Here is a 23,187-nt window from a genome sequence, read left to right on the forward strand (position 1 = left end):
TGGGGTCTTAAAAGCCTCTGAGCAACCATCTACGATACTCCACTGGTCTTATGCCTTCAGAAGCAAGGAAGAATGAAGAAAATTAAAGACATAAGAGAAAGATTAGTCCAAAGGACTAAGGGACCACATCTACCACGGCCTCTACCAGACTGAGTCCAATACAACTAGATGGTGCCTGGCTACCACCACTGACTACTCTGACAGGGATCATAATAGAGAGTCCTGGACAGAGCTGGCGAAAACTATACAACAAATTCTAACTCAAAAAGAAAGACCAGACTTGCTGACCTGACAGAGATTGGAGAAACCATGAGAGCATGGCCCCCAGACACACTTTCAGTGCAGTAATGAGGCCACTCCTGAGGTTCACCCTTCAGCCAAAGATTGAACAGTCCCATGGAACAAAACAAGACTAAAGTGGCACACCAGCCCTAGGACAGGGACTGGAAGGTAGGAGGGAACAGAATGCTGATAATAGGGAACCCAGGGTTGAGAAGGGACAGTGTTGACATGTTGTGGGGTTGTTAGCCAATGTCATACAACAATGTGTGTACTAACTGTTTGATGAGAAACTAGTTTGTTTTGTTAACCTTCGTCTAAAGTTCAATAATAAATAAATAAAGAATGTTTATTTACCCTGATGGGGCAGGAGACCAGTGGGATGCAGGCCTCAATTCTTGTAAAAGGACCAGACTTAATGGTCTGACTGAGCCTAGAAGGACCCTGGAGGTCATGGTCCCCAGAGCTTCTGTTAGCCCAAGACTGGAACCATTCCCAAAGGCAACTCTACAGACGGGGATTTCACTGGATTATAAGATAGAAGATGATACGGGTGAGGAGTGAGCTTTCTGGATCAAGTAGACACATGAGACTATGTAGGCAGCTCCTGCCTGGAGGGGAGATGACAAGTCAAGGGGCAAAGAAGTTGGCTGAATGGACACAGAAATAGAGAGTGGAGGAAAGGAGTGTGCTGTCTCATTAGGGGGAGAGCAACTAGGAGTATATAGCAGGGTGTATATAAATAATATATATAAAACCCTGGTGGCCTAGTGGTTAAGTGCTACAGCTGCCAAACAAAGGGTTGGCTGTTCAAGTCCGCCAGGCGCTCCTTGGAAACTCTATGGAGCAGTTCTACTCTGGCCTATAGGGTCACTATGAGTCGGAATCAACTTGACTGCATTGGGTTTTTTATATACATTTTTGTATGAGAGACTGACTTGATTTGTAAACTTTCACTTAAAACACAATAAAAATTAAAATAAAGAAAAAAAAAAAGAAACTCCTTGTAATTTTTTGCCCTATAACTCCCCCTTTCTCCCATCTGCACTCCTTTGTTTGTTCCACCTGATAATTTTTTTTCTTTTGTTCTCCGGGCAATTTGGAACACACTGCAGCATCTTGCCCGGATGCTTGTGTGTTTGCCCATTTTGTGAAATGTTTTATCCTTCAGTAAAGCTCTTGGTTTTTGTTTCTCAAAACAAAAAAACAGAAAATCAAACCCATTGCCATTGAGTCAATTCCAACTAGCAGAGTGTAAATCTGGTGTTTTACCATGACACTTCCAAGTTAATCCTGATCCCATGTCACTTCCTTAAGAAACCATGTTGCTGTGAGTATGGCCTGTGAGTTGTGTGGCTCTTGCAACAAATTATCAAACCCAGCAGAGAAATAGATTGCAGTGGGGAAGACAGCTGGTGTTAGAATTAGTAAAAACTTTGAAGAGTGGAAGTGTGTCTGACCTCAACCTCATATGAATCAGCTTTGTGCTGATGCTGATTCTCATTCTCCCTGAAGTTAGACAAGGTCCGACACTGTTGCTACCTCATTGTAGAAGGTGAAAGACTTGTACATAGAATACTGTAAGACATTACTAAAATAAATTAAAGAAGACCTGAATAAATGAAAGAATAGTCTGTGTTAATGGATTGGAAGGCTTAATATAGCTAAGATGTCAATACTACCCAAAGTAATCTACAAATTCAGTGCGATCCACATCAAAATTCCAACAGCCTTTTTTTGCAGAAATGAAAAACCAATTCTCAAATTTATATGGAAGGAGAAGGAACCCCAAATAGCTAAAGTAATCTTGAAGAAGAAGGAGGTTGGAGGACTCAGGCTTCCTGATTTCAAAACATACTATAAAGCCACAGTAATTAAAACAACCTGGGATGGTGTAATAATAGAGCTATAGACCAATGGAATAGCAACAAGATTCCAGAAATAAAATCATACGTCTATGATCAGCTGATTTTTGACAAGGGTGCTAAGTCTATTTGGGGGAAAGGAAGTCTCTTTAAAAAATTGTGCTAGAAAAATTAGATTTCCATGTGTGGAAACATGAATTAGAATCCATTATTCATCTCACACACAAAAAAATTTTAAATAGATGAAGAACCAAAATATGAAACTATAAAATTCTCACAAAAAAATACAGGGGCACAGCTGTAGGATGTATTTCTTAAACATGGATTATCAGCTATGACAACAAAAGGATCACTGAAGAGGACATTCAAATGGCTTAAAAACATATGAAAAGATGTTCAACATCATTAGTCGTTGTTGTTAGTTGCTGTCTAGTGGCTTATTAGTATTTGTATCGGATGGGGTCATGGGCCATCATTTTTCGTATGAGCCCCTTCCCCACTTCCACGAAAGGGGGCATCAGGAGGACTTTATAAACTGAGGATTAGCAGGGGAATTTCATTGAGACTTTGGGTTGAAGATACTAGCTTCTACTGTTATCCCCCGAGTCACATAAGCCACAAACCAGTAGTCATCCCTTTGAGGCACGTAGTATGAAAGGCTATGTTATTTGGAAATCATTTTTTTACTTCATAGTTCTCAATCTATACCACTTTTAAGATATTTTATAACTTTTGCTAGAAAAATATGTACATGTCTTAAATAATTTTGTTATTAAAAATTCAACTTTGTATGGTATCCCACCTCATATTCCCCAAAATGTCAAATGGAATTTCTTACGCTAACTACCAAATATAAAATGAACAAGCTGAGTGAATGAAGATAAAATTACCTTTTATATATGAACTTTAGTATCCCTTAAGATTTAATATCAAAGTAAATTAAAAACTAATATTTCGTTATAAGAAATTTAGTTTATTATGCCCCGATAATCGTCAACTGAAAGTGCACTAACACCTACATAGAAACAAAAATAAATGAATAAATAGGCCACTTGAGACTTGACAGAACCCTTCAGACTAGTTGTCTGTGTGGGATTTCAACTGTTCAATGGCCACTGGAGAATGTGATGATGATCTTTGGTGCTTTGAATTCACATTTGAATCTTCAGAGGTTTGTCCCCAAAGGCAAACACCAACAGAAAGCATGGCTGCTGTATAAATACAATGACTTTGGATTTATTACTGAAAGATGAATGGATTATTTCAAGAGGTAAGATTTCAGCATCTGTGAGTGAACCTGAGCTACTGATTCATAATTTACTATGGAGAACACATTGCTCTCTCAGATCACGTCTGTACTCACAAGCCATAGTTGGGTAACCAGGCAGATGTAATCAAGCAGTCAGCTAGCAGGGAACTCTGAATTCACTTAAGTTTCCAGTCAGGTTAGTATAAAAATATGAGCTTAATTCACATTACTAGGACTCCTTACTTATCCATCCATAAGTCCAGAAACTCTACCTACATATGACATTCAGCCACAATGCTAATGAATTCATTACCTTTTAGATTCTTTGGAGATTTATTATTTTAAGCATCTTTGTAGAAAGTTTTACTTTATTTATGGGTCTGAGTGCTCTAGGATCACAGTCAACAAGACACAACGGACAAAGCCCAGGATAAAAAGCCAGAAAATCTACAGATGAGGGTCAACCTGGCCACTAGCTGGGTGATCCTGGCTAAACTTCTTAACTTGTGAGGCTATAACATATTATTTCATTCTACAATACTCCAATTAGGAAACATTGTTACAGTAGAAAATGATCTGATTTGTTGGAATAATTACATTATTCCAACAAATCAAATCATGAGTGTGAGCCATGTAGTGTTTTGTATGGTGATTAGATTGATATTTCACACTCCCTCATAAAACAATAATATTTTACCTACAAAGATTTAATGAATTTTCAAAAGGTGACTATTCCCTAATTTGAAATTCCTGTGTTGTCTTAATATCAAGAATAATTGTATTTCTCCTTTAAAAAAATGTTCTTGTCTTACTGATAGACTTTCTGAACTATGTAACTAACTAGACATCTCTTTTATATGTTAGCTGTCAGAAAGCAAAAAGGTTAATCTCTTATTTACTAATTTCCAAGTATATTCAACTTCATCGATATAATCATTCAATGTCATTTATGTTATAGTTACTAAAGAAATGGACTGGATTCAAACTTTGGGGTTCATATCCTGATTCCACCACTTTGTATACAACTTCAGGTAAGTTACTTAATTTTTCAGCTATCAGTTTCCTTATCTGTGAAATGAGAATAACAAAATACTTAATATTATTTCATGGAAATTAAAACAGAAGCATGTATATAAAATGCTTAGTCCTGTGTCTGTTGTTTAGTAAGCATTAAATATTAGCGATTATGCTAGTTTTCAGTATGTAATCCTGTATTTATACATTTTTTTTATACCTATGAATCCTTTCGTTATTTGCATAAGTCTTATGTTTTCTAATTTTTACATTTAGAGGCACTTGGAATGCACTATTGTAAACAATAATATTAGCAAGAAATTCAACCAAGTTATCTGATGCTTTTAATAAAAGTGATTTAAAACTAGAGAGGGACTCATCACTGCATATAAATATATACATTTTTCTGGGGCTCTAAGTAAACATTAAATTTTTAAAAACCAAACTTGATAAATTTGTTTATAAAGACTTCCATGTATGTATTTATGAAAATGAAACCATGAAATTCATAGCTTCTTTAAGGCAATATTTTCATCACAGGTCCTTTTTGAACCAGCTACATTGTCTCATGGATTCCCCGGTAGATGTGAACCACACTGCAGTGACAGAGTTCATTTTATTGGGCTTAACAGAAGATCCTGCCCTTCCGGTCGCCCTCTTTATGGTCATCCTATGCATCTATCTGGTGACCATATCTGGCAATCTCAGCACAATCATCCTTACCAGAATCTCTTCTCAGCTCCATCATCCTATGTATTTTTTCCTGAGCCACTTGGCTTTTTCTGACGTAGGCTATTTATCTTCTGTCACACCTAATATGCTTATAAACTTCCTGGTGGAGAGACATACAATCTCCTATCTTGGATGTGCCATCCAGCTTGGTTCAGTTGTTTTCTTTGGGTCAGCTGAGTGCTGTCTTCTGGCTGCCGTGGCCTTTGATCGCTTTGTAGCAATCTGCAACCCACTGCTTTATTTAATTAAAGTGTCCACGCAAGTCTGTGTCCAGCTGTTCTCTGTGGCTTATATATGTGCTTTTCTCAGTAGTTGTTGTTGTACTATTTGCTTTGATTCTTTATACTTCTGTGGACCAAATCAGGTTAATCATTTTTTCTGTGATTTTGCTCCTTTAGTTGAACTTTCCTGTTCTGATGTCAGTATCCCTGCAGTGGTCCCCTCATTTTCTGCTGGCTCCATTAATGTGGTCACAGTGTTTGTCATAGCCATCTCCTACGCCTACATCCTCATCACCATCCTGAAGATGCGCTCCACTCAGGGCCGCCACAAGGCCTTCTCCACCTGCACTTCCCACCTCACTGCAGTCACTCTGTTCTATGGGACCATTACATTCATTTATGTGATGCCGAAATCCAACTATTCTACTGAACAGAACAAGTTGGTGTCTGTGTTCTATACGGTGGCAATCCCCATGCTGAACCCCCTCATCTACAGTCTCAGGAATAATGAGATTAAGGCTGCTCTCAAGAGACAGCTTGGTAGAAAAATATTTCCTTAACAAAACCTCTTATTTTGTAGGGTTTGATGCAATAATATACTATTAATGTAAGAGTAAAAAGAAACTTGCTTCCTGTGCGCAAAATGTATCTGCAAATAATCAGCCACTATGAGGCTTCATAGTATACCTGGGGGCAGATCTTCAGACAGTAAATCAGAGAAAATAATGAGTTAATAACTTTAATGAAATCAAATGAAATTTATAATTAAGAAACACAAATTGGTTCATGTGAAAAAAACCTTAATCTGCTGACAATCTTTTTTAATATTTATTCATACATGATTTTTCAAAAGCAATTCTATGTCATAAGTTAAGGTTATTGTACTTCCAAACCTTTAAAGTTGTGTTCATGTTCAGCATCAGGTTATGCTGAGATGAGCCTGATAACCGTAGTTTTGTCTTGACTGAGCACCTTCTGAGGGGAAATAACAAAGTGGAACCACACAGTAAAATTGCTAAAGACATTGTGCTTATAGAAAGGTTATCTGCTGGGATGGTCTTTGCAGACTCATAAAATTCCAGCTGTTTTTCTGAGTTCTAACTCTAGCCTTGGATTTAAGGGGTCCCCAGAGTTTAAGAGGAGCCCTGGTGTTGTAGTGGTTAAGAGCTCAGCTTCATACCAAAAGGTCAGCAGTTCGAATCCACCATCTGCTCCTTGGAAATCCTATGGGGCAGTTCTACTTTGTCCTATAGGGTCACTATGAATTGGGTCGTTATGAGTCAAAATTGACTCCATGGCAATGCGGTTGGAGCCCTGGTGGCACAGTGGTTAAGAGTTCAGCTGCTAACCCAAAGGTCGGGAGTTCAAATCCACCAGCCACGCCTTGGAAAAGCCTTTGGGCACTTCTACTCTGTCCTAACCCACTAAAACCAACCCACTGCCGTCGAGTCTATTCCGACTCATAGCAACCCTATAGGACAGAGCAGAACTGCCCCATAGAGTTTCCAAGGAGCGCCTGGGGGATTCGAAATGCCAACCTTTTGGTTAGCAGCTGTAGCACTTAGCCACTACACCACCAGGGTTTCCAACTCTGTCCTACAGGGTCAATATAAGTTAGAATTGACTGGACAGCAATGGGTGGTGGTAGAGTCTAAGAGTAAAAGAGCACCCTGACTAATGTGTGAGTTGTTCAATCAGATCAGAAGACATGACTTACTCTGAGGGAATGAGCAGGGTTCCCAAACTCATCAGGGACTGAGCAGAGCAAAAGCAAAAAAGGATTTCTCGGAGAATCCGGCAAGCTGGATAAAACTGAGTCTGTGAGGAAGAAACTAATGGAGGAATTTGTTTATGATCAGGTTCACATCCTGTTCTTAAAACTCCAGGGGACTAAACTCTTTCCCAGCTAAAATAGTGACTGCCTCTCAGAACAGGCTAAATTAACCCCAATATGCTGATAACTGCTACATTTATTTTTGTTTCCTGTCCCCACTTAAGGATTTAGACACGAATTGCATCTTTTTGCAAATAGAAACACAGGGAATTCCTTAATCAGGGTTCTCTAGAAAAACAGAACCCGTAGAGAAAGAAAAAGAGAACAGCACTTTGAATCCAGCAACTGCAGAATTGGTAATTTTAAGCAATTCTCATGGTGAACAGAGCTAAAGAGAGAGAGATTTATCTAGCTGAATTGGCTCACATGATTATAGGAGATAAACTCGTTGCTTTGGATCGATTGAGAATCATGGCGGTGCCATGTGTTATAGACGAGAACTGCTCTATATGGTTTTCTTAGCTGTAATCTTTACGAAAGGAGACTGTCCGGTCTTTCCTCCACAACACTGTTGGGTGGGTTGGAACCATCAACCTTTAGGTTACTAGCTGAAAGGAAAGCGTTTGCACCACCCAGGGCCATATATATATTCTGTAGTACATATAAATAACTTCACTGCCAATGAGTTGATTCTGACAGAACTGCCCCACAGAGTTTCCAATGCTGTAATCACTATGGAAGCAGACTGTCACATCTTTCCTCCACAGAGCAGCTAGTGGGTTTGAACTGCCAACATTTTAGTCGCTGAGTGCTTAACCGCTGTGCCACCAGACAGACAGAAAGAGAGATTGATTTTGAGAAACTGGCTCACAGAATTAGGCAGGACAGGAAGCCCAAAATCTGGATATGAGGTAAAAGGTTAGAAATTCAAGCAATGTTGTCTATTTACAGTGTTGAAGCTGAATCCTTCTTTAGGAAACTATAGTTTGGTCTTAAGTCCTTCAAATGTGTGGGTGAAGCACATTCACATTGTAGAGGGTAATCTGCTTAGTTTAAGGTCAACTGATGAAATGTTAATCACATGTAAACACCTTTATAGCAACCTCTAGACTACTGTTTGTCCAAACAACTGGGCACCATAGGCTATTTATAAAAATTCATGTTGACATGAAATTAATCATCACAGGCCATTAATCATTTCATTCATTCAAAATTACATTGAGTACTTCTAATATATCTGGTACTGTGTGGGCTATTGGAAATACAAGTGACAAACAAAGGTGCCTGCCTTCCTGGAATTAATATTCTCACAGAGGACACAGATGAAAAGAGTAACAAGTACATGATATAGACCATTAGAAGTTGGTGAGAGGTAAGGAGAAAGAAAACGCAAAGCAGAGTAAGAGAGACTGACATGTCAGTGTAGACCTCACTAAGAAGGTAACATCTGAGCAAATGACTGACGTAGGTAAAGACGCTTCATGCCAGCTGTGGTGTTGCCTGTGTACTCACATACAAATGACCACTGAGGCTTCTGTTCCAGCAATGGGAGGCTTGATAATTAAATCAATTCTCAGGATAAACACAAAATAAACAAAACGATGAAATATTAAATACATCATAAAATCACATTAGGTCTTACAGGATAAAAAATGAGAACCCAAATAAACTGTGATTACCCAGAGAAGTGAGCTCAGCACTCACAAATGCTTTTATAATGAGGAGATTTGACAAGTAGAAGAAAAAGCTAAGAACTGGGGCTGTGGATTTAGTGTTCTTTTGCAGTGAGAGAGGCAGAAGTCAAAGCCTAGGGCACGACCAGGTGAGAAGTCTAACTCATACACCTCATATACACAGGGAGAAACATGAAGGAAACAAGCCTTTGTACAGATTTGCAGATCTAGAAATTTAGGGAAAGTCAAGCCTACAATTTGGGTTAAGGTGGTCTAAGACAAGGTGACTTGAATAAAAACATGAACATCCTATCTGGAGAAAGGTCTTCATTCCAAGCCTTTATTTTTCATGCCAAAAATTATAAACATCATAAAGTGAAAAATAATGTCCAATGCAAAAGGAAACAAGAGGGGCGGGGCCAAGATGGCAGACTAGGTGGACACTACCACGGATCACTCTTGCAACAAAGACTTGGAAAAACAAGTGAATCGATCACATACATAACAATCTACGAACCCTGAACAACAAACACAGATTTAGAGATGGAGAATGAACAAATACGGGGAGGCAGCGATTGTTTTCAGAGCCTGGAGCCAGGGTACCAGCCAGCGGATTTTCTGGAAAAACTAGTTTCCCAGTGATGGCTCGGAGACAGCAGTCCATATCAAACCACATAAAGAAGCAGACCATGACAGCTTCTACAACCCCCCAAACAAAAGAATCAAAATCTTTCCCAAATGAAGATACAATCCTGGAATTATCAGATAAAAAAGAAGAGAATATAAAAAACTAATTTACAGAATGCTTCAAGACATCACAAACGAAATTAGACAAACTGCAGAAAAAGCCAAGGAACACACCGATAAAACTGTTGAAGAACTCAAAAAGATTATTCAAGAACATAGTGGAAAAATTAATAAGTTGCAAGAATCCACAGAGAGACAGCATGTAGAAATCCAAAAGATTAACAATAAAATTACAGAATTAGACAATGCAATAGGAAGTCAGAGGACCAGACTCCAGCAATTAGAATGCAGACTGGGACATCTGGAGGACCAGGGAATCAACACCAACATAGCTGAAAAAAGATCAGATAAAAGAATTTAAAAAAAATGAAGAAACCCTAAGAATCATGTGGGACTCTATCAAGAAGGATAACTTGCGGGTGATTGGAGTCCCAGAATAGGGAGGGGGGACAGAAAACGCAGAGAAAATATTTGAAGATCTGCTGACACAAAACTTCCCTGACATCATGAAAAACGAAAGGATATCTATCCAAGATGCTCATCGAACCCCATTTAAGATTGATCCAAAAAGAAAAACACCAAGACATATTATCATCAAACTCGCCAAAACCAAAGATAAACAGAAAATTTTAAAAGCAGACAGGGAGAAAAGAAAGGTTTCCTTCAAGGGAGAATCAATAAGTTCAGACTACTCAGCAGAAACCATGCAGGCAAGAAGGGAATGAGGCGACATATACAGAGCACTGAAGGAGAAAAATTGCCAGCCAAGGATCATATATGCAGCAAAACTCTCTCGCAAATATGAAGGCGAAATTAAGATATTTACAGATAAACACAAGTTTAGAGAATTTGCAAAAACCAAACCAAAGCTACAAGAAATACTAAAGGATATTGTTTGGTCAGAAAACCAATAATATCAGATACCAGCACAATACAAGGTCCCAAAACAGAACGTCCTGATATCAACTCAAATAGGGAAATCACAAAAACAAACAAATTAAGATTAATTAAAAAAAAATAATAATAATACACATAACAGGGAATCATGGAAGTCAATAGGTAAAAGATCACAATAATCAAAAAGAGGGACTAAATACAGGAGGCATTGAACTGCCAGATGGAGAGTGATACAAGGCGATATAGAACGATACAAGTTAGGTTTTTACTTAGAAAAATAGGGGTAAATAATAAGGTAACCACAAAAAGATATAACAACTCCATAACTCAAGATAAAAGCCAAGAAAAACGTAATGACTCAACTAACATAAAGTCAAACACTATGAAAAGGAGGATATCACAATTTACTAAGAAAAACGTCTCAGCATAAAAAAGTATGTGGAAAAACGAAATTGCCAACAACACACATGAAAAGGCATCAAAATGACAGCACTAAAAACTTATTTATCTATAATTACGCTGAATGTAAATGGACTAAATGCACCAATAAAGAGACAGAGAGTCTCGGACTGGATAAAGAAACACGATCCATCTATATGCTGCCTACAAGAGACACACCTTAGACTTAGAGACACAAACAAACTAAAACTCAAAGGATGGAAAAAGATATATCAAGCAAACAATAAGCAAAAAAGAAGAGGAGTAGCAACATTAATTTCTGACAAAATAGACTTTAGACTTAAATCCACCACAAAGGATAAAGAAGGACACTACATAATGATAAAAGGGACAATTGATCAGGAAGACATAACCATATTAAATATTTATGCACCCAATGACAGGGCTGCAAGATACATAAATCAAATTTTAGCAGAATTGAAAAGTGAGATAGACACCTCCACATATATAGTAGGAGACTTCAACACACCACTTTCGGAGAAGGACAGGACATCCAGTAAGAAGCTCAATAGAGACACGGAAGATCTAATTACAACAATCAACCAACTTGACCTCATTGACTTATACAGAACTCTCCACCCAACTGCTGCAAAATATACTTTTTTTTCTAGCGCACATGGAACATTCCCTAGACTAGACCACATATTAGGGCATAAAACAAATCTTTCCAGAATCCAAAACATCGAAATATTACAAAGCATCTTCTCAGACCACAAGGCAATGAAGCTAGAAATCAATAACAGAAAAACTAAAAAAAAAAATAACAGAAAAACTAGGGAAAAGAAATCAAATACTTGGAAAATGAACAATACCCTCCTGAAAAAAGACTGGGTTATAGAAGACATTAAGGAGGGAATAAGGAAACTCATAGAATGCAACTTTAATGAAAATACTTCCTATCAAAACCTCTGGGACACAGCAAAAGCAGTGCTCAGAGGCCAATTTATATCGATAAATGCACACATACAAAAAGAAGAAAGAGCCAAAATCAGAGAACTCTCCCGATAACTTGAACAAATAGAAAGTGAGCAACAAAAGTACCCATCAGACACCAGAAGAAAACAAATAATAAAAATTAGAGCTGAACTAAATGAATTAGAGAACAGAAAAACAATTGAAAGAATTAACAAAGCCAAAAGCTGGTTCTTTGAAAAAATTAACAAAATTGATAAACCATTGGCTAGACTGACTAAAGAAATACAGGAAAGGAAACAAATAACCCGAATAAGAAACAAGAAGGACCACATCACAACAGAACCAAATGAAATTAAAAGAATCATTTCAGATTACTACGAAAAATTGTACTCTAACAAATTTGAAAACCTAGAAGAAATGGATGAATTCCTGGAAAAACACTACCTACCTAAACTAACACATTCAGAAGTAGAACAACTAAATAGACCCATAACAAAAAAAAAGATTGAAACGGTAATCAAAAAACTTCCAACAAAAAAAAGCCCTGGCCCGGACGGCTTCACTGCAGAATTCTACCAAACTTTCAGAGAAGAGTTAACACCACTACTACTGAAGGTATTTCAAAGCATAGAAAATGACGGAAAACAACCCAACTCATTCTATGAAGCCACCATCTCCCTGATACAAAAACCAGGTAAAGACATTACAAAAACAGAAAATTATAGACCTATATCCCTCATGAGCATAGATGCAAAAATCCTCAACAAAATTCTAGCCAATAGAATCCAACAACACATCAAAAAAATAATTCACCATGATCAAGTGGGATTTATACCAGGTATGCAAGGCTGGTTTAATATCAGAAAAACCATTAATGTAATCCATCACATAAATAAAACAAAAGACAAAAACCACATGATCTTATCAATTGATGCAGAAAAGGCATTTGACAAAGTCCAACACCCATTTATGATAAAAACTCTTACCAAAATAGGAATTGAAGGAAAACTCCTCAACATAATAAAGGGCATCTATGCAAAGCCAACAGCCAATATCACTCTAAATGGAGAGAACCTGAGAGCATTTCCCTTGAGCACGGGAACCAGACAAGGATGCCCTTTATCACCGCTCTTATTCAACATTGTGCTGGAAGTCCTAGCCAGGGCAATTAGGCTAGACAAAGAAATAAAGGGTATCCGGATTGGCAAGGAGGAAGTAATGTTATCACTATTTGCAGATGACATGATCTTATATACAGAAAACCCTAAGGAATCCTCCAGAAAACTACTGAAACTAATAGAAGAGTTTGGCAGAGTCTCAGGTTATAAAATAAACATACAAAAATCACTTGGATTCCTCTACATCAACAAAAAGAACACCCAAGAGGAAATCACCAAGTCAATGCCATTCACAGTAGCCCCCAAGACGATATAATACTTAGGAATAAATCTTATCAAGAATGTAAAAGACCTATACAAAGAAAACTACAAAGCTCTACTACAAGAAATTCAAAAGGACATACTTAAGTGGAAAAACATACCTTGCTCATGGATAGGAAGACTTAACATAGTAAAAATGTCTACTCTACCAAAAGCCATCTATACATATAACGCACTTCCGATCCAAATTCCAATGTCATATTTTAAGGGGATAGAGAAACAAATCACCAATTTCATATGGAAGGGAAAGAAGCCCCGGATAAGCAAAGCATTACTGAAAAAGAAGAAGAAAGTGGGAGGCCTCACTCTACCTAATTTCAGAAACTATTATACAGCCACAGTAGTCAAAACAGCCTGGTACTGGTACAACAACAGGCACACAGACCAATGGAACAGAATTGAGAACCCAGATATAAATCCATCCACGTATGAGCAGCTGATATTTGACAAAGGACCAGTGTCAGTTAATTGGGGAAAAGATAGTCTTCTTAACAAATGGTGCTGGCATAACTGGATATCCATTTGCAAAAAAATGAAACAGGACCCATACCTCACACCATGCACAAAAACTAACTCCAAGTGGATCAAAGACCTAAACATAAAGACTAAAACGATAAAGATCATGGAAGAAAAAATAGGGACAACCCTAGGAGCCCTAATACAAGGCATAAACAGAATACAAAACATTACCAAAAATGATGAAGAGAAACCCGATAACTGGGAGCTCCTAAAAATCAAACACCTATGCTCATCTAAAGACTTCACCAAAAGAGTAAAAAGACCACCTATAGACTGGGAAAGAATTTTCAGCTATGACATCTCCGACCAGCGCCTGATCTCTAAAATCTACATGATTCTGTCAAAACTCAACCCCAAAAAGACAAACAACCCAATCAAGAAGTGGGCAAAGGATATGAACACACATTTCACTAAAGAAGATATTCAGGCAGCCAACAGATACATGAGAAAATGTTCTCGATCATTAGCCATTAGAGAAATGCAAATTAAAACTGCGATGAGATTCCATCTCACACCAGCAAGGCTGGCATTAATCCAAAAAACACAAAATAATAAATGTTGGAGAGGCTGCGGAGAGATTGGAACTCTTATACACTGCTGGTGGGAATGTCAAATGGTACAACCACTTTGGAAATCTATCTGGCCTTATCTTAAACAGTTAGAAATAGAACTACCATACAACCCAGAAATCCCACTCCTCGGAATATACCCTAAGAAACAAGAGCCTTCACACAAACAGATATATGCACACCCATGTTTATTGCAGCTCTGTTTACAATAGCAAAAAGCTGGAAGCAACCAAGGTGTCCATCAACGGATGAATGGGTAAATAAATTGTGGTATATTCACACAATGGAATACTACGCATCGATAAAGAAAAGTGACGAATCTCTGAAACATTTCACAATAACATGGAGGAACCTGGAAGGCATTATGCTGAGCGAAATGAGTCAGTTGCAAAAGGACAAATATTGTATAAGACCACTATTAAAAGATCTTGAGAAATAGTATAAACTGAGAAGAACACATACTTTTGTGGTTACGAGGGGGGGAGGGAGGGAGGGAGGGAGAGGGTTTTTTATTGATTAATCAGTAGATAAGAACTGCTTTAGGTGAAGGGAAAGACAACACTCAATACATGGAAGGTCAGCTCAATTGGACTGGACCAAAAGCAAAGAAGTTTCCGGGATAAAATGAATGCTTCAAAGGTCAGCGGAGCAAGGGCGCGGGTCTGGGGACCATGGTTTGAGGGGACTTCTAGTCAATTGGCAAAATAATTCTATTATGAAATCATTCTGCATCCCACTTTGAAGTGTGGCGTCTGGGTCTTAAATGCTAACAAGCAGCCATCTAAGATGCATCAATTGGTCTCAACCCACCTGGAGCAAAGGAAAATGAAGAACACCAAGGTCACACGACAACTAAGAGCCCAAGAGACAGAAAGGGCCACATGAACCAGAGACCTACATCATCCTGAGACCAGAAGAACTAGTTGGTGCCCGGCCACAATCGATGACTGCCCTGACAGGGAGCACAACAGAGAACTCCTGAGGGAGCAGGAGATCAGTGGGATGCAGACCCCAAATTCTTATAAAAAGACCACACTTAATGGTCTGACTGAGACTAGAGGAATCCCGGCGGCCATGGTCCCCAGACCTTCTGTTGGCACAGGACAGGAACCATCCCTGAAGACAACTCATCAGACATGAAAGGGACTGGTCAGCGGGTGGGAGAGAGATGCTGATGAAGAGTGAGCTAATTAAATCAGGTGGACACTGGAGAGTGTGTTGGCAACTCTTGTCTGGAGGGGGGATGGAAGGATAGAGAGAGTGGGAAGCTGGCAAAATTGTCACGAAAGGAGAGACTGAAAGGGCTGACTCAAGAGGGGGAGAGCACGTGGGAGTACGGAGTAAGATGTATGTAAACTTATATGTGACAGACTGATTGGATTTGTAAACGTTCACTTGAAGCTTAATAAAAGTTAATAAAAAAAAAAATAAAGCTTTACACGGTTGTCCACTTCATATTTCCCAAGGAATCGAACAGACTTTCTTACTCTCACTACCAAATACTTACAAACTGGACATGCTGAATGAATGATGGTAACATTACCTTTTATATATGAACTTTAGTATGCCTTAAGATGAAGTATCGAAGTAAATTCAAAACTGTTAATTATGAGAAATTTATTTTACTGTATCCCAATAACTGTCAAATGAAAATGCACCAACACCTACATAGAAACAAAAATAAAAAAATAAATAGGCTGCTTGAGAATTGACAGAACCCTTAAGACTATTCGTGTATGTGGGATTTGAACTGTTCGGTTTCCACTGGAGAATGTGATAATGATCTTTGGAGCTTTCGAATTCACATTTGAATCTTTAGAGATTTATCCCCAAAGGCAAACAATAATACAAAGCTAGAAAGATAGCCTGGCTGCTATAAAAAAACAATGACTTCAGATTTATTACCAAAAGATGAATGAATTATTTCAAGAGGTAAGATTTCAGCATCTATGAGTAAAACTGACGTATTGATTATAATTCAGCATTGAGAACACTTTGCTCTCTAAGATTGTGTCTGTACTCACAAGCCATAGTCGGGTAACCTGGCAGATGTAACCAAGCAGTCAGCTAGCAAGTAACTTTGAATTCACTTAGGTTTCCAGTCAGGTTAGTTTGAAAAAATGAGCTCAATTCAAATTACCAAGACTCCTTATTTATCTACCCCTAAGTCCAGGAACTCATATAATCTTTAACTCTATCTACACATGACATCCACCACAATGCTAACTAATTCATTAGCTTCTAGATTCTTTGGGGATTTATTATTTTATACATCTTTCCAGAAAGTTTTACTTTATTTGTGGGTCTCAGTGCTCTAGGATCACAGTCAACAAGGCACAACGGATGAAGCCTAGGATAAAAAGCCAGAAAATTTGCAGATACGGGTCAACCTGGCCACTAGCTGGGTGATCCTCGCTAAACTTCTTAACTTGCGAGGCTATACTTTATTCAGCTGTACACTATGTCAAAAATAATATTATTTCATGCTACAATACTCCAATTAGAAGTATTCTTATAGTAGAAAATGATTTGATTTTTTTGGATAATTGTACTTTAATTACATCCTGGGTATCCGTCATATACTGTTTTGTAAGGTGATTAGATTGATATTTCACATTCCTTCACAAAACAATAAAATTTTAACTGCAAATATTTAATAAATTTACAAAAGGTGACTATACCTTAATTTGAAATTCCTGTGTTGTATTAATAACAAGAACAATTCTATTTCACCCATTAGCACAAGTTGCTTCAACTCTTCATTCTCCATTTTCTCGTGTAAAAAATAAGGATAATAGAAGTAGGTAACCTCAGGAAATTCTTGTAAGAATTTGAACTTATGTAAAATGGTAAGCATAGTTCCTACCACAAAAGAAGCTCAGAATGAATGTTGGTTCTTATTTTGTTGGGGGAAAACACTACTTCACTCATTTTTCGGGGGGGAGATAAGAGTTTCTAAAATTAGGATTAGCAAGAGAATTAGGATAAGATTTCTGTCTTCAGACTGACAACACGTGTTTACCACGACTATCCGTCCTCCCTATACTGTAAACTACTTCTCAGGAGGCAACACTTTGAGGCACTGACAGTGAGTGAAAGACTATTTCGTATCCGGATTCTCTAAGACTCGTTTTGTAAGTTAGCTATCTATATAATTCGCCATATGTGTGTCTTCTAACTTTTGCTATACTAATCAATGTGCATGTCTTTATAATTCTTGTTATTTAAAATTCAACTTTGCATAAAGTTCCACCTCATGTTCCCCAAGGTATTTAATGACTTGTCTTATAAATATTAGTAAAAAAATATTTATCAGTGAGCAATACAGAATGGATAAAGCTTAGCTTAACTTTCTATATCTGAAGTTTAGCACTGAGCATCCCTTAATCAGAAATATCAGAGTAAATTTGGAACCGATATTTAGGTAGAAAACCAAAACCAAACCAGTTGCCATAGAATCGATTCCGACTCATAGAGACCCTAAGACAATTTATATTATTCTCCTCAATAATTATTAAACGCAAGTTATAGACCTGTGCATGAACATCTACGGAGAAACAAAAGAACACATTGACCACTTGAGAATTTACAGAATCCTGTGAGGACTGCAACTGCTCGGTATGTGCTCCAGGACGTGGTAATGCTCCATGGCGCTTTGTGAATTCACATTTGAATCTCTAGAATCTTCAGAGATTTATTCCCAAAGGCAAACAATAATAAATGATAATCTATGTAACCACAGTGACTTTAGAATTATTACTAAAGATAAGTGAGTTTTTTCCCAAAAGTTTGTGTGTGTGTGTGTGTGTGAATGAATCTGAAATATTGATTTTCATTTACCATCTGAGAACACATTACTCTCTAAGGCAGTCTGTACTCAGAAACCAAGGGTGGGAAAGAGGGCATACGTAATCAAGCCATCAACCAGCTAGTAAGAATCTTTGACTAAGTGACTCTGTTCCCACAATCAGTTTCATGTGACTAAAAAGGCATAATCCAAGTTACCAAAATTCCATATGACCAGAAACTCATAGGATCGTTCAACACTATCTATACAAGATATTTAGCCATTAAAAACAAAAACAAAAACAAAAAAACCCACTGCCATGGAGCGGATTCTGAGATGCACTGGATATTTATTGTTAGTAAATAGCTTGACAGAAAAACTTACTTTGCTTATGGGTCTGAATGCTTTTAACAGTGGACAAAGCTCAGAACATAAAGCCAGAAAATTTGGAGATATGAGCAAACCTGTCCACCAGCTGGGTGATCCTGGGTAAACTTTTCAAATTTTTAGGTTACACTTTCTTCAGGTGTACACAGGCATGTGTGGCTTAAAACATTGGACAGCATATACTCCACAGACCCACGAAGTTTTGTTTTGTTTTAATAGAAACCAGCTCTCCTTTTGTTTATTTCCGCCTAATCATTTTAACGGAGCTCTGATGGACCGGTAGTTAAGAGCTGACTGCTAACCAAAATATCAGCAGTTCAAATCCACCAGCTGCACATTGGAAAGCCTGTAGGGCAGTTCTACTCTGTTCCATAGGGTGGCCATCAGTAGGAATTGACTTGCTAGCAATGAGTTTTATTATTGTTTTTCAATGGCTTTAAAGACCCCAAACCCAGACTCTTGCAGCACTGGACCACAACTGGGATACAGGTAGGTGAGTCAGAGGACATGGCTCTGGCCATGGGCTGTTGAGTATTGTCATGCAGTGGCTGAGGCTGGGGCTGTGGGGCCTGGGCTGCTTCTGCTATTCAGGCTTGCAGAACAGAGGATGGGGCTGGGCGCCTCTGCCCTCTCCCCTCTTCAGTTCCTCACTTCCCCTGGACTGGATCCTACCACCACTGGTTCCACTGGTCTCTGCCTGCAGTTCCAGGAGCAGCAGCGGTGACAGTAGCTGTGACAAGGATGACTGGAAGCTGGCTCCTATAAGGTTTTTAATATGGTGCTGTCATAATGTACAGATCACATAACATCCTATTTCACAGAACGTATCATGGACCAATGCATATCTGTATTATGTTGAAGACAACAAAAGTTTATTCTACAATGCTCCAGTTAGGAAACATTATCACAGTAGGAAATGATTATTTGCTTGAATAAATGCACTTTACTAATGTCCTGATTATCAATCCTATAGTATTTTGCATAGTAATTAGACCAATATTTCAAACTATAGGTAGTCCCCCATTTATGAGTTATGGATGAACCACACATAGGACTGTTTTTGTTTTTTCTTTATCTTACTGTTAGTAATATGTACTACGTACAGTGTTGCAGTGCATAATTTGCTGATTTATCATTCTCAAAAGTTCACTCAAAGATGTTCAATGTTATGATTTACTGTTTAAAACACTGCTGTATAGCGGACTATGAAAACTAAAAAAAAAAACAAATGAACTATTTGACTTGCCTTAGAACTGATTAACACAGGGTTTCTCAGAATGGAAACTGGTCTAAGTCGGGGGCTACCTGTGCTTGATAAAACAATAATATTTTAATTACAAATATTTATAAATTGAATACATTTACAAAAGGTGACTCCATTTATCCCTAATTTGAAATTTCCTTCAGGTACTATTGTGAAAAGCAATTGCATCTCTGTTCTTTTTAGATGAATAAAGCAAAAATCTAACCTATTGCCATGGAGGTGATTCTGACTCATCGCCACACTATAGGACAGGATAGAACTACCCCATCAAGTTACTGAGAAGCTGCTGGTAGATTTGAGCTGCCAACCTTTTGGTTAGCAGCCTAGCTCTTAACCACTGCACCACCAGGGCTCCACGGTGACCCACAGACGTTGTAAAATATATTAACTATCATCTTATATATGAGCTGTCAAAATCTTTAAAGGACAATCTAATATCCATCTATTGGCAAACGTGTTGGACTTTGAGGTAAGTATTATTTAACTTCATTTATAGCACAGTTACTAAAGAAATGTCAGACTTCTGGCATTCACAATTTTACTCCCCACTTGCTATGTAACCTTGTGCAAGTTACATAATCCCATTCACTTGGATTCTTCATCTACAAAAAAATAATGAGATCACTTACCATTATTTTACAGAAAATGGAACTATGTATGGTGGTACAGTGGTTAAGAGCTACAGCTGCTAACCAAAAGGTTGGCAGTTGAAATCTACCACTTCCTCCTTGAAAACCCTATGGGGGTAGAAAACCGAAACCAAACCAGTTGCCATAGATTCGATTCCGACTCATAGAGACCCTAAGACAATTTACACTATACTCCTCAATAATTATTAAACCAAAGGTACAGAACTGTGCATGAGCATCTATGGAGAAACAGAAGTATAAATTGACCACTTGAGAATTTACAGAATCCTGGGCGGAAAGCGTGATGGCGCAGTTGTTAAGCGCTATGGCTGCTAACCAAAGGGTCAGCAGTTTGAACCCGCCAGGTGCTCCTTGGAAACTCTGTGGGGAAGTTCCACCCTGTCCTACAGGGTCGTTATGAGTCAGAAAACCCTGGGCGGCAGTGGGTTTAGTTCTGGTTCTGTGTGGCCGGCAGCTGCTCAATGTGCCCTCCAGACTGTGATAACGCTCCGGGGGGCTTCGGAATTCACATCTGGGTCTCCAGAGTCTTCAGAGATTCATCCCCAAAGGCAAACGATAACGAATGGTGATCCATGTAACCACGGTGACTTTAGAGTTGTTACCAAAGATGAGTGAGTTATTTTTCCAAGAGGTAAGCTTGTGTCTGTGTGTGTGTGAATGAATTTGAAGTATTGGTTTTCGTTTACCCTCTGAGAACATCTTGCTCTCTAAGGCAGTCTGTAGTCACAAGCCAAGGTGGGAAACAGGGCATATGTGATCAACCAATCAACCCGCTAGTAAGAATCTTAGGCTGAATTACCTATGTTTTCACAGTTTCATGTGAATAAAAGGGGATAATCCACAGTACCAGAATTCCATATGACCAGAAACTTGTACGATCATTCAAGACTACCTAAAGATATTTAGCAATGAAAACAAATAATAATAATAACAAAAAAAAAACAGTGCCATGGAGTGGATTCCGAGATGCATTGGGTATTTATTGTTAGTAAATAGCTTGGCAGAAAAACTTACTTTGCTTATGGGTCTGAACGCTTTTAACAGTGGACAAGCTTAGAATGTAAAGCTGGAGAATTTGGAGATGTGGGCCAACATAGCCACTAGCTGGGTGATCCTCTGCAAACTTTTAAAAATTTTAGGTTACACTTTATTCAGCTGTACACAGGCATGTGTGGCTTAAAACATTGGACAGCATATAGTCCATGGTCCCTTTTTTTTTTTTTTTTAATGGTTTTAAAGACCCCAAACTCAGATTCTTGCTGCACTGGAAAATGAGTCCGATACAGGCAGGTGAGTCAGAGGACATGACTCTGGACATGAGCTCTTGGGTTTTGTCAGGTGGTGGCTGCGGTTGGGGAGGCGGGGACCCTGGCTGCTCCTGCATTTCAGGCTGGCAGACCATCAGGTCTGGCTGGGGGCGCTCTCCCTTCTCCCGCCTGACTTCCTCAGTTCCTCTGACTCAGCTCCTACCACCACTTGTTCTACTGGCCTCTGCCTGCTGCTCCAGCAGGAGCATTAGCGGCAATAGCAGTGACAGGACGACTGGAAGCTGGCTCCAATAATTTTTTTAAATATGGTGTTAGGTAACATCCAAATCACATAACATCCTATTTCACAGAATATATCATAGACCAATGCATATCTGTATTATGTTAAAAACAATATAATTTTATTCTATAATGCTCCAATTAGAAATCATTGTTACAGCAGGAAATTATTTTATTTGCTTGAATAAATATACTTTGCTAATGTCCTGATTATCACTCATATAGTGTTCTGCGTAGTAATTAGATTGATATTTCAAATTAGAGGTAGTCCCCCGGCTCATGAGTTACGGATGAACCACACTCAGGACCCTCTGTTTTTGTTTTTCTTTATCTTACCGTTAATAATATGTCCTACATGCAATATTGCAGTGCATAATAGGCCGATGTTATCATTCTCAAATGTGCCCTCAAAGATGGTCAATGTTATGATTCACTGTTCAGAACACTGCTGTATAACAGGCTAAGAAAACTAAAAAAAAAAATGAGGTATATGGCTTGCGTCAGAACCCATTTACATAGGGTTCTCAGAATGGAAACCAGTCAAAGTTGGGGGCTACCTGTACTTGACTAAACAATAATATTTTAATTACAAATGTTAGCAAATTGAATAAATTTACAAAGTTGACTCCATTCATCCCTAATTTGAAATTCCTTCTGGTACTATTATCAAAAGCAATTGCATTTCTGTTCTTTTTAGATGATCTTATTTAACCAATAAACCAAAAACCAAACTCGTTGTCATCGAGTCAATCCTGACTCATAGTGACCCTACAGGGCAGAGCAGAACTGCCTCATATGCTTATCAAGAAGCAGCTGGTGGATCTGAACTCCCAACGTTTTGGTTAGCAGCCTAGCTCTCAACAACTGTACCACCAGGGCTCCATAGTGACCCACAGACATTGTAAAATATATAACTAACTAGTCTCCTCTCTCATACATCAGCTGTCAAAAAATTTAAAGGATAATCTAATATCCACTGATTGGCAAGTGTTTTGGACATTGAGGTGCTATTATTATTTAACTGCATTTATAGGACAGTTACTAAAGAAATGTCAGACTTCTGGCATTCACATTTTGACTCCACACTTGCTATGCAACCTCGTGCAAGCTACATAATCTCTTTCACCTGGTTTCCTCATCAACAAAATAATGAGAGCACTTACTATTATTCTATAAAAAATAAAATGGAACTATGTATGG

The 23,187-nt window shown here is 38.3% G+C and overlaps 1 protein-coding gene across 1 annotated transcript; it reads left to right on the plus strand.

Moving 5' to 3' along the window:
- Positions 1-4,975: 4,975 nt before the first annotated feature.
- LOC135232146 (olfactory receptor 5P6-like) lies at positions 4,976-5,920 on the plus strand. Its single transcript, XM_064289468.1, has one exon. It carries the CDS (start codon positions 4,976-4,978, stop codon positions 5,918-5,920), a length of 945 nt encoding a protein of 314 aa, XP_064145538.1.
- The last annotated feature ends 17,267 nt before the right edge of the window (positions 5,921-23,187 follow it).

Source organism: Loxodonta africana, chromosome 7, assembly GCF_030014295.1.
Source record: "Loxodonta africana isolate mLoxAfr1 chromosome 7, mLoxAfr1.hap2, whole genome shotgun sequence".
Classification (NCBI taxonomy): domain Eukaryota; kingdom Metazoa; phylum Chordata; class Mammalia; order Proboscidea; family Elephantidae; genus Loxodonta; species Loxodonta africana.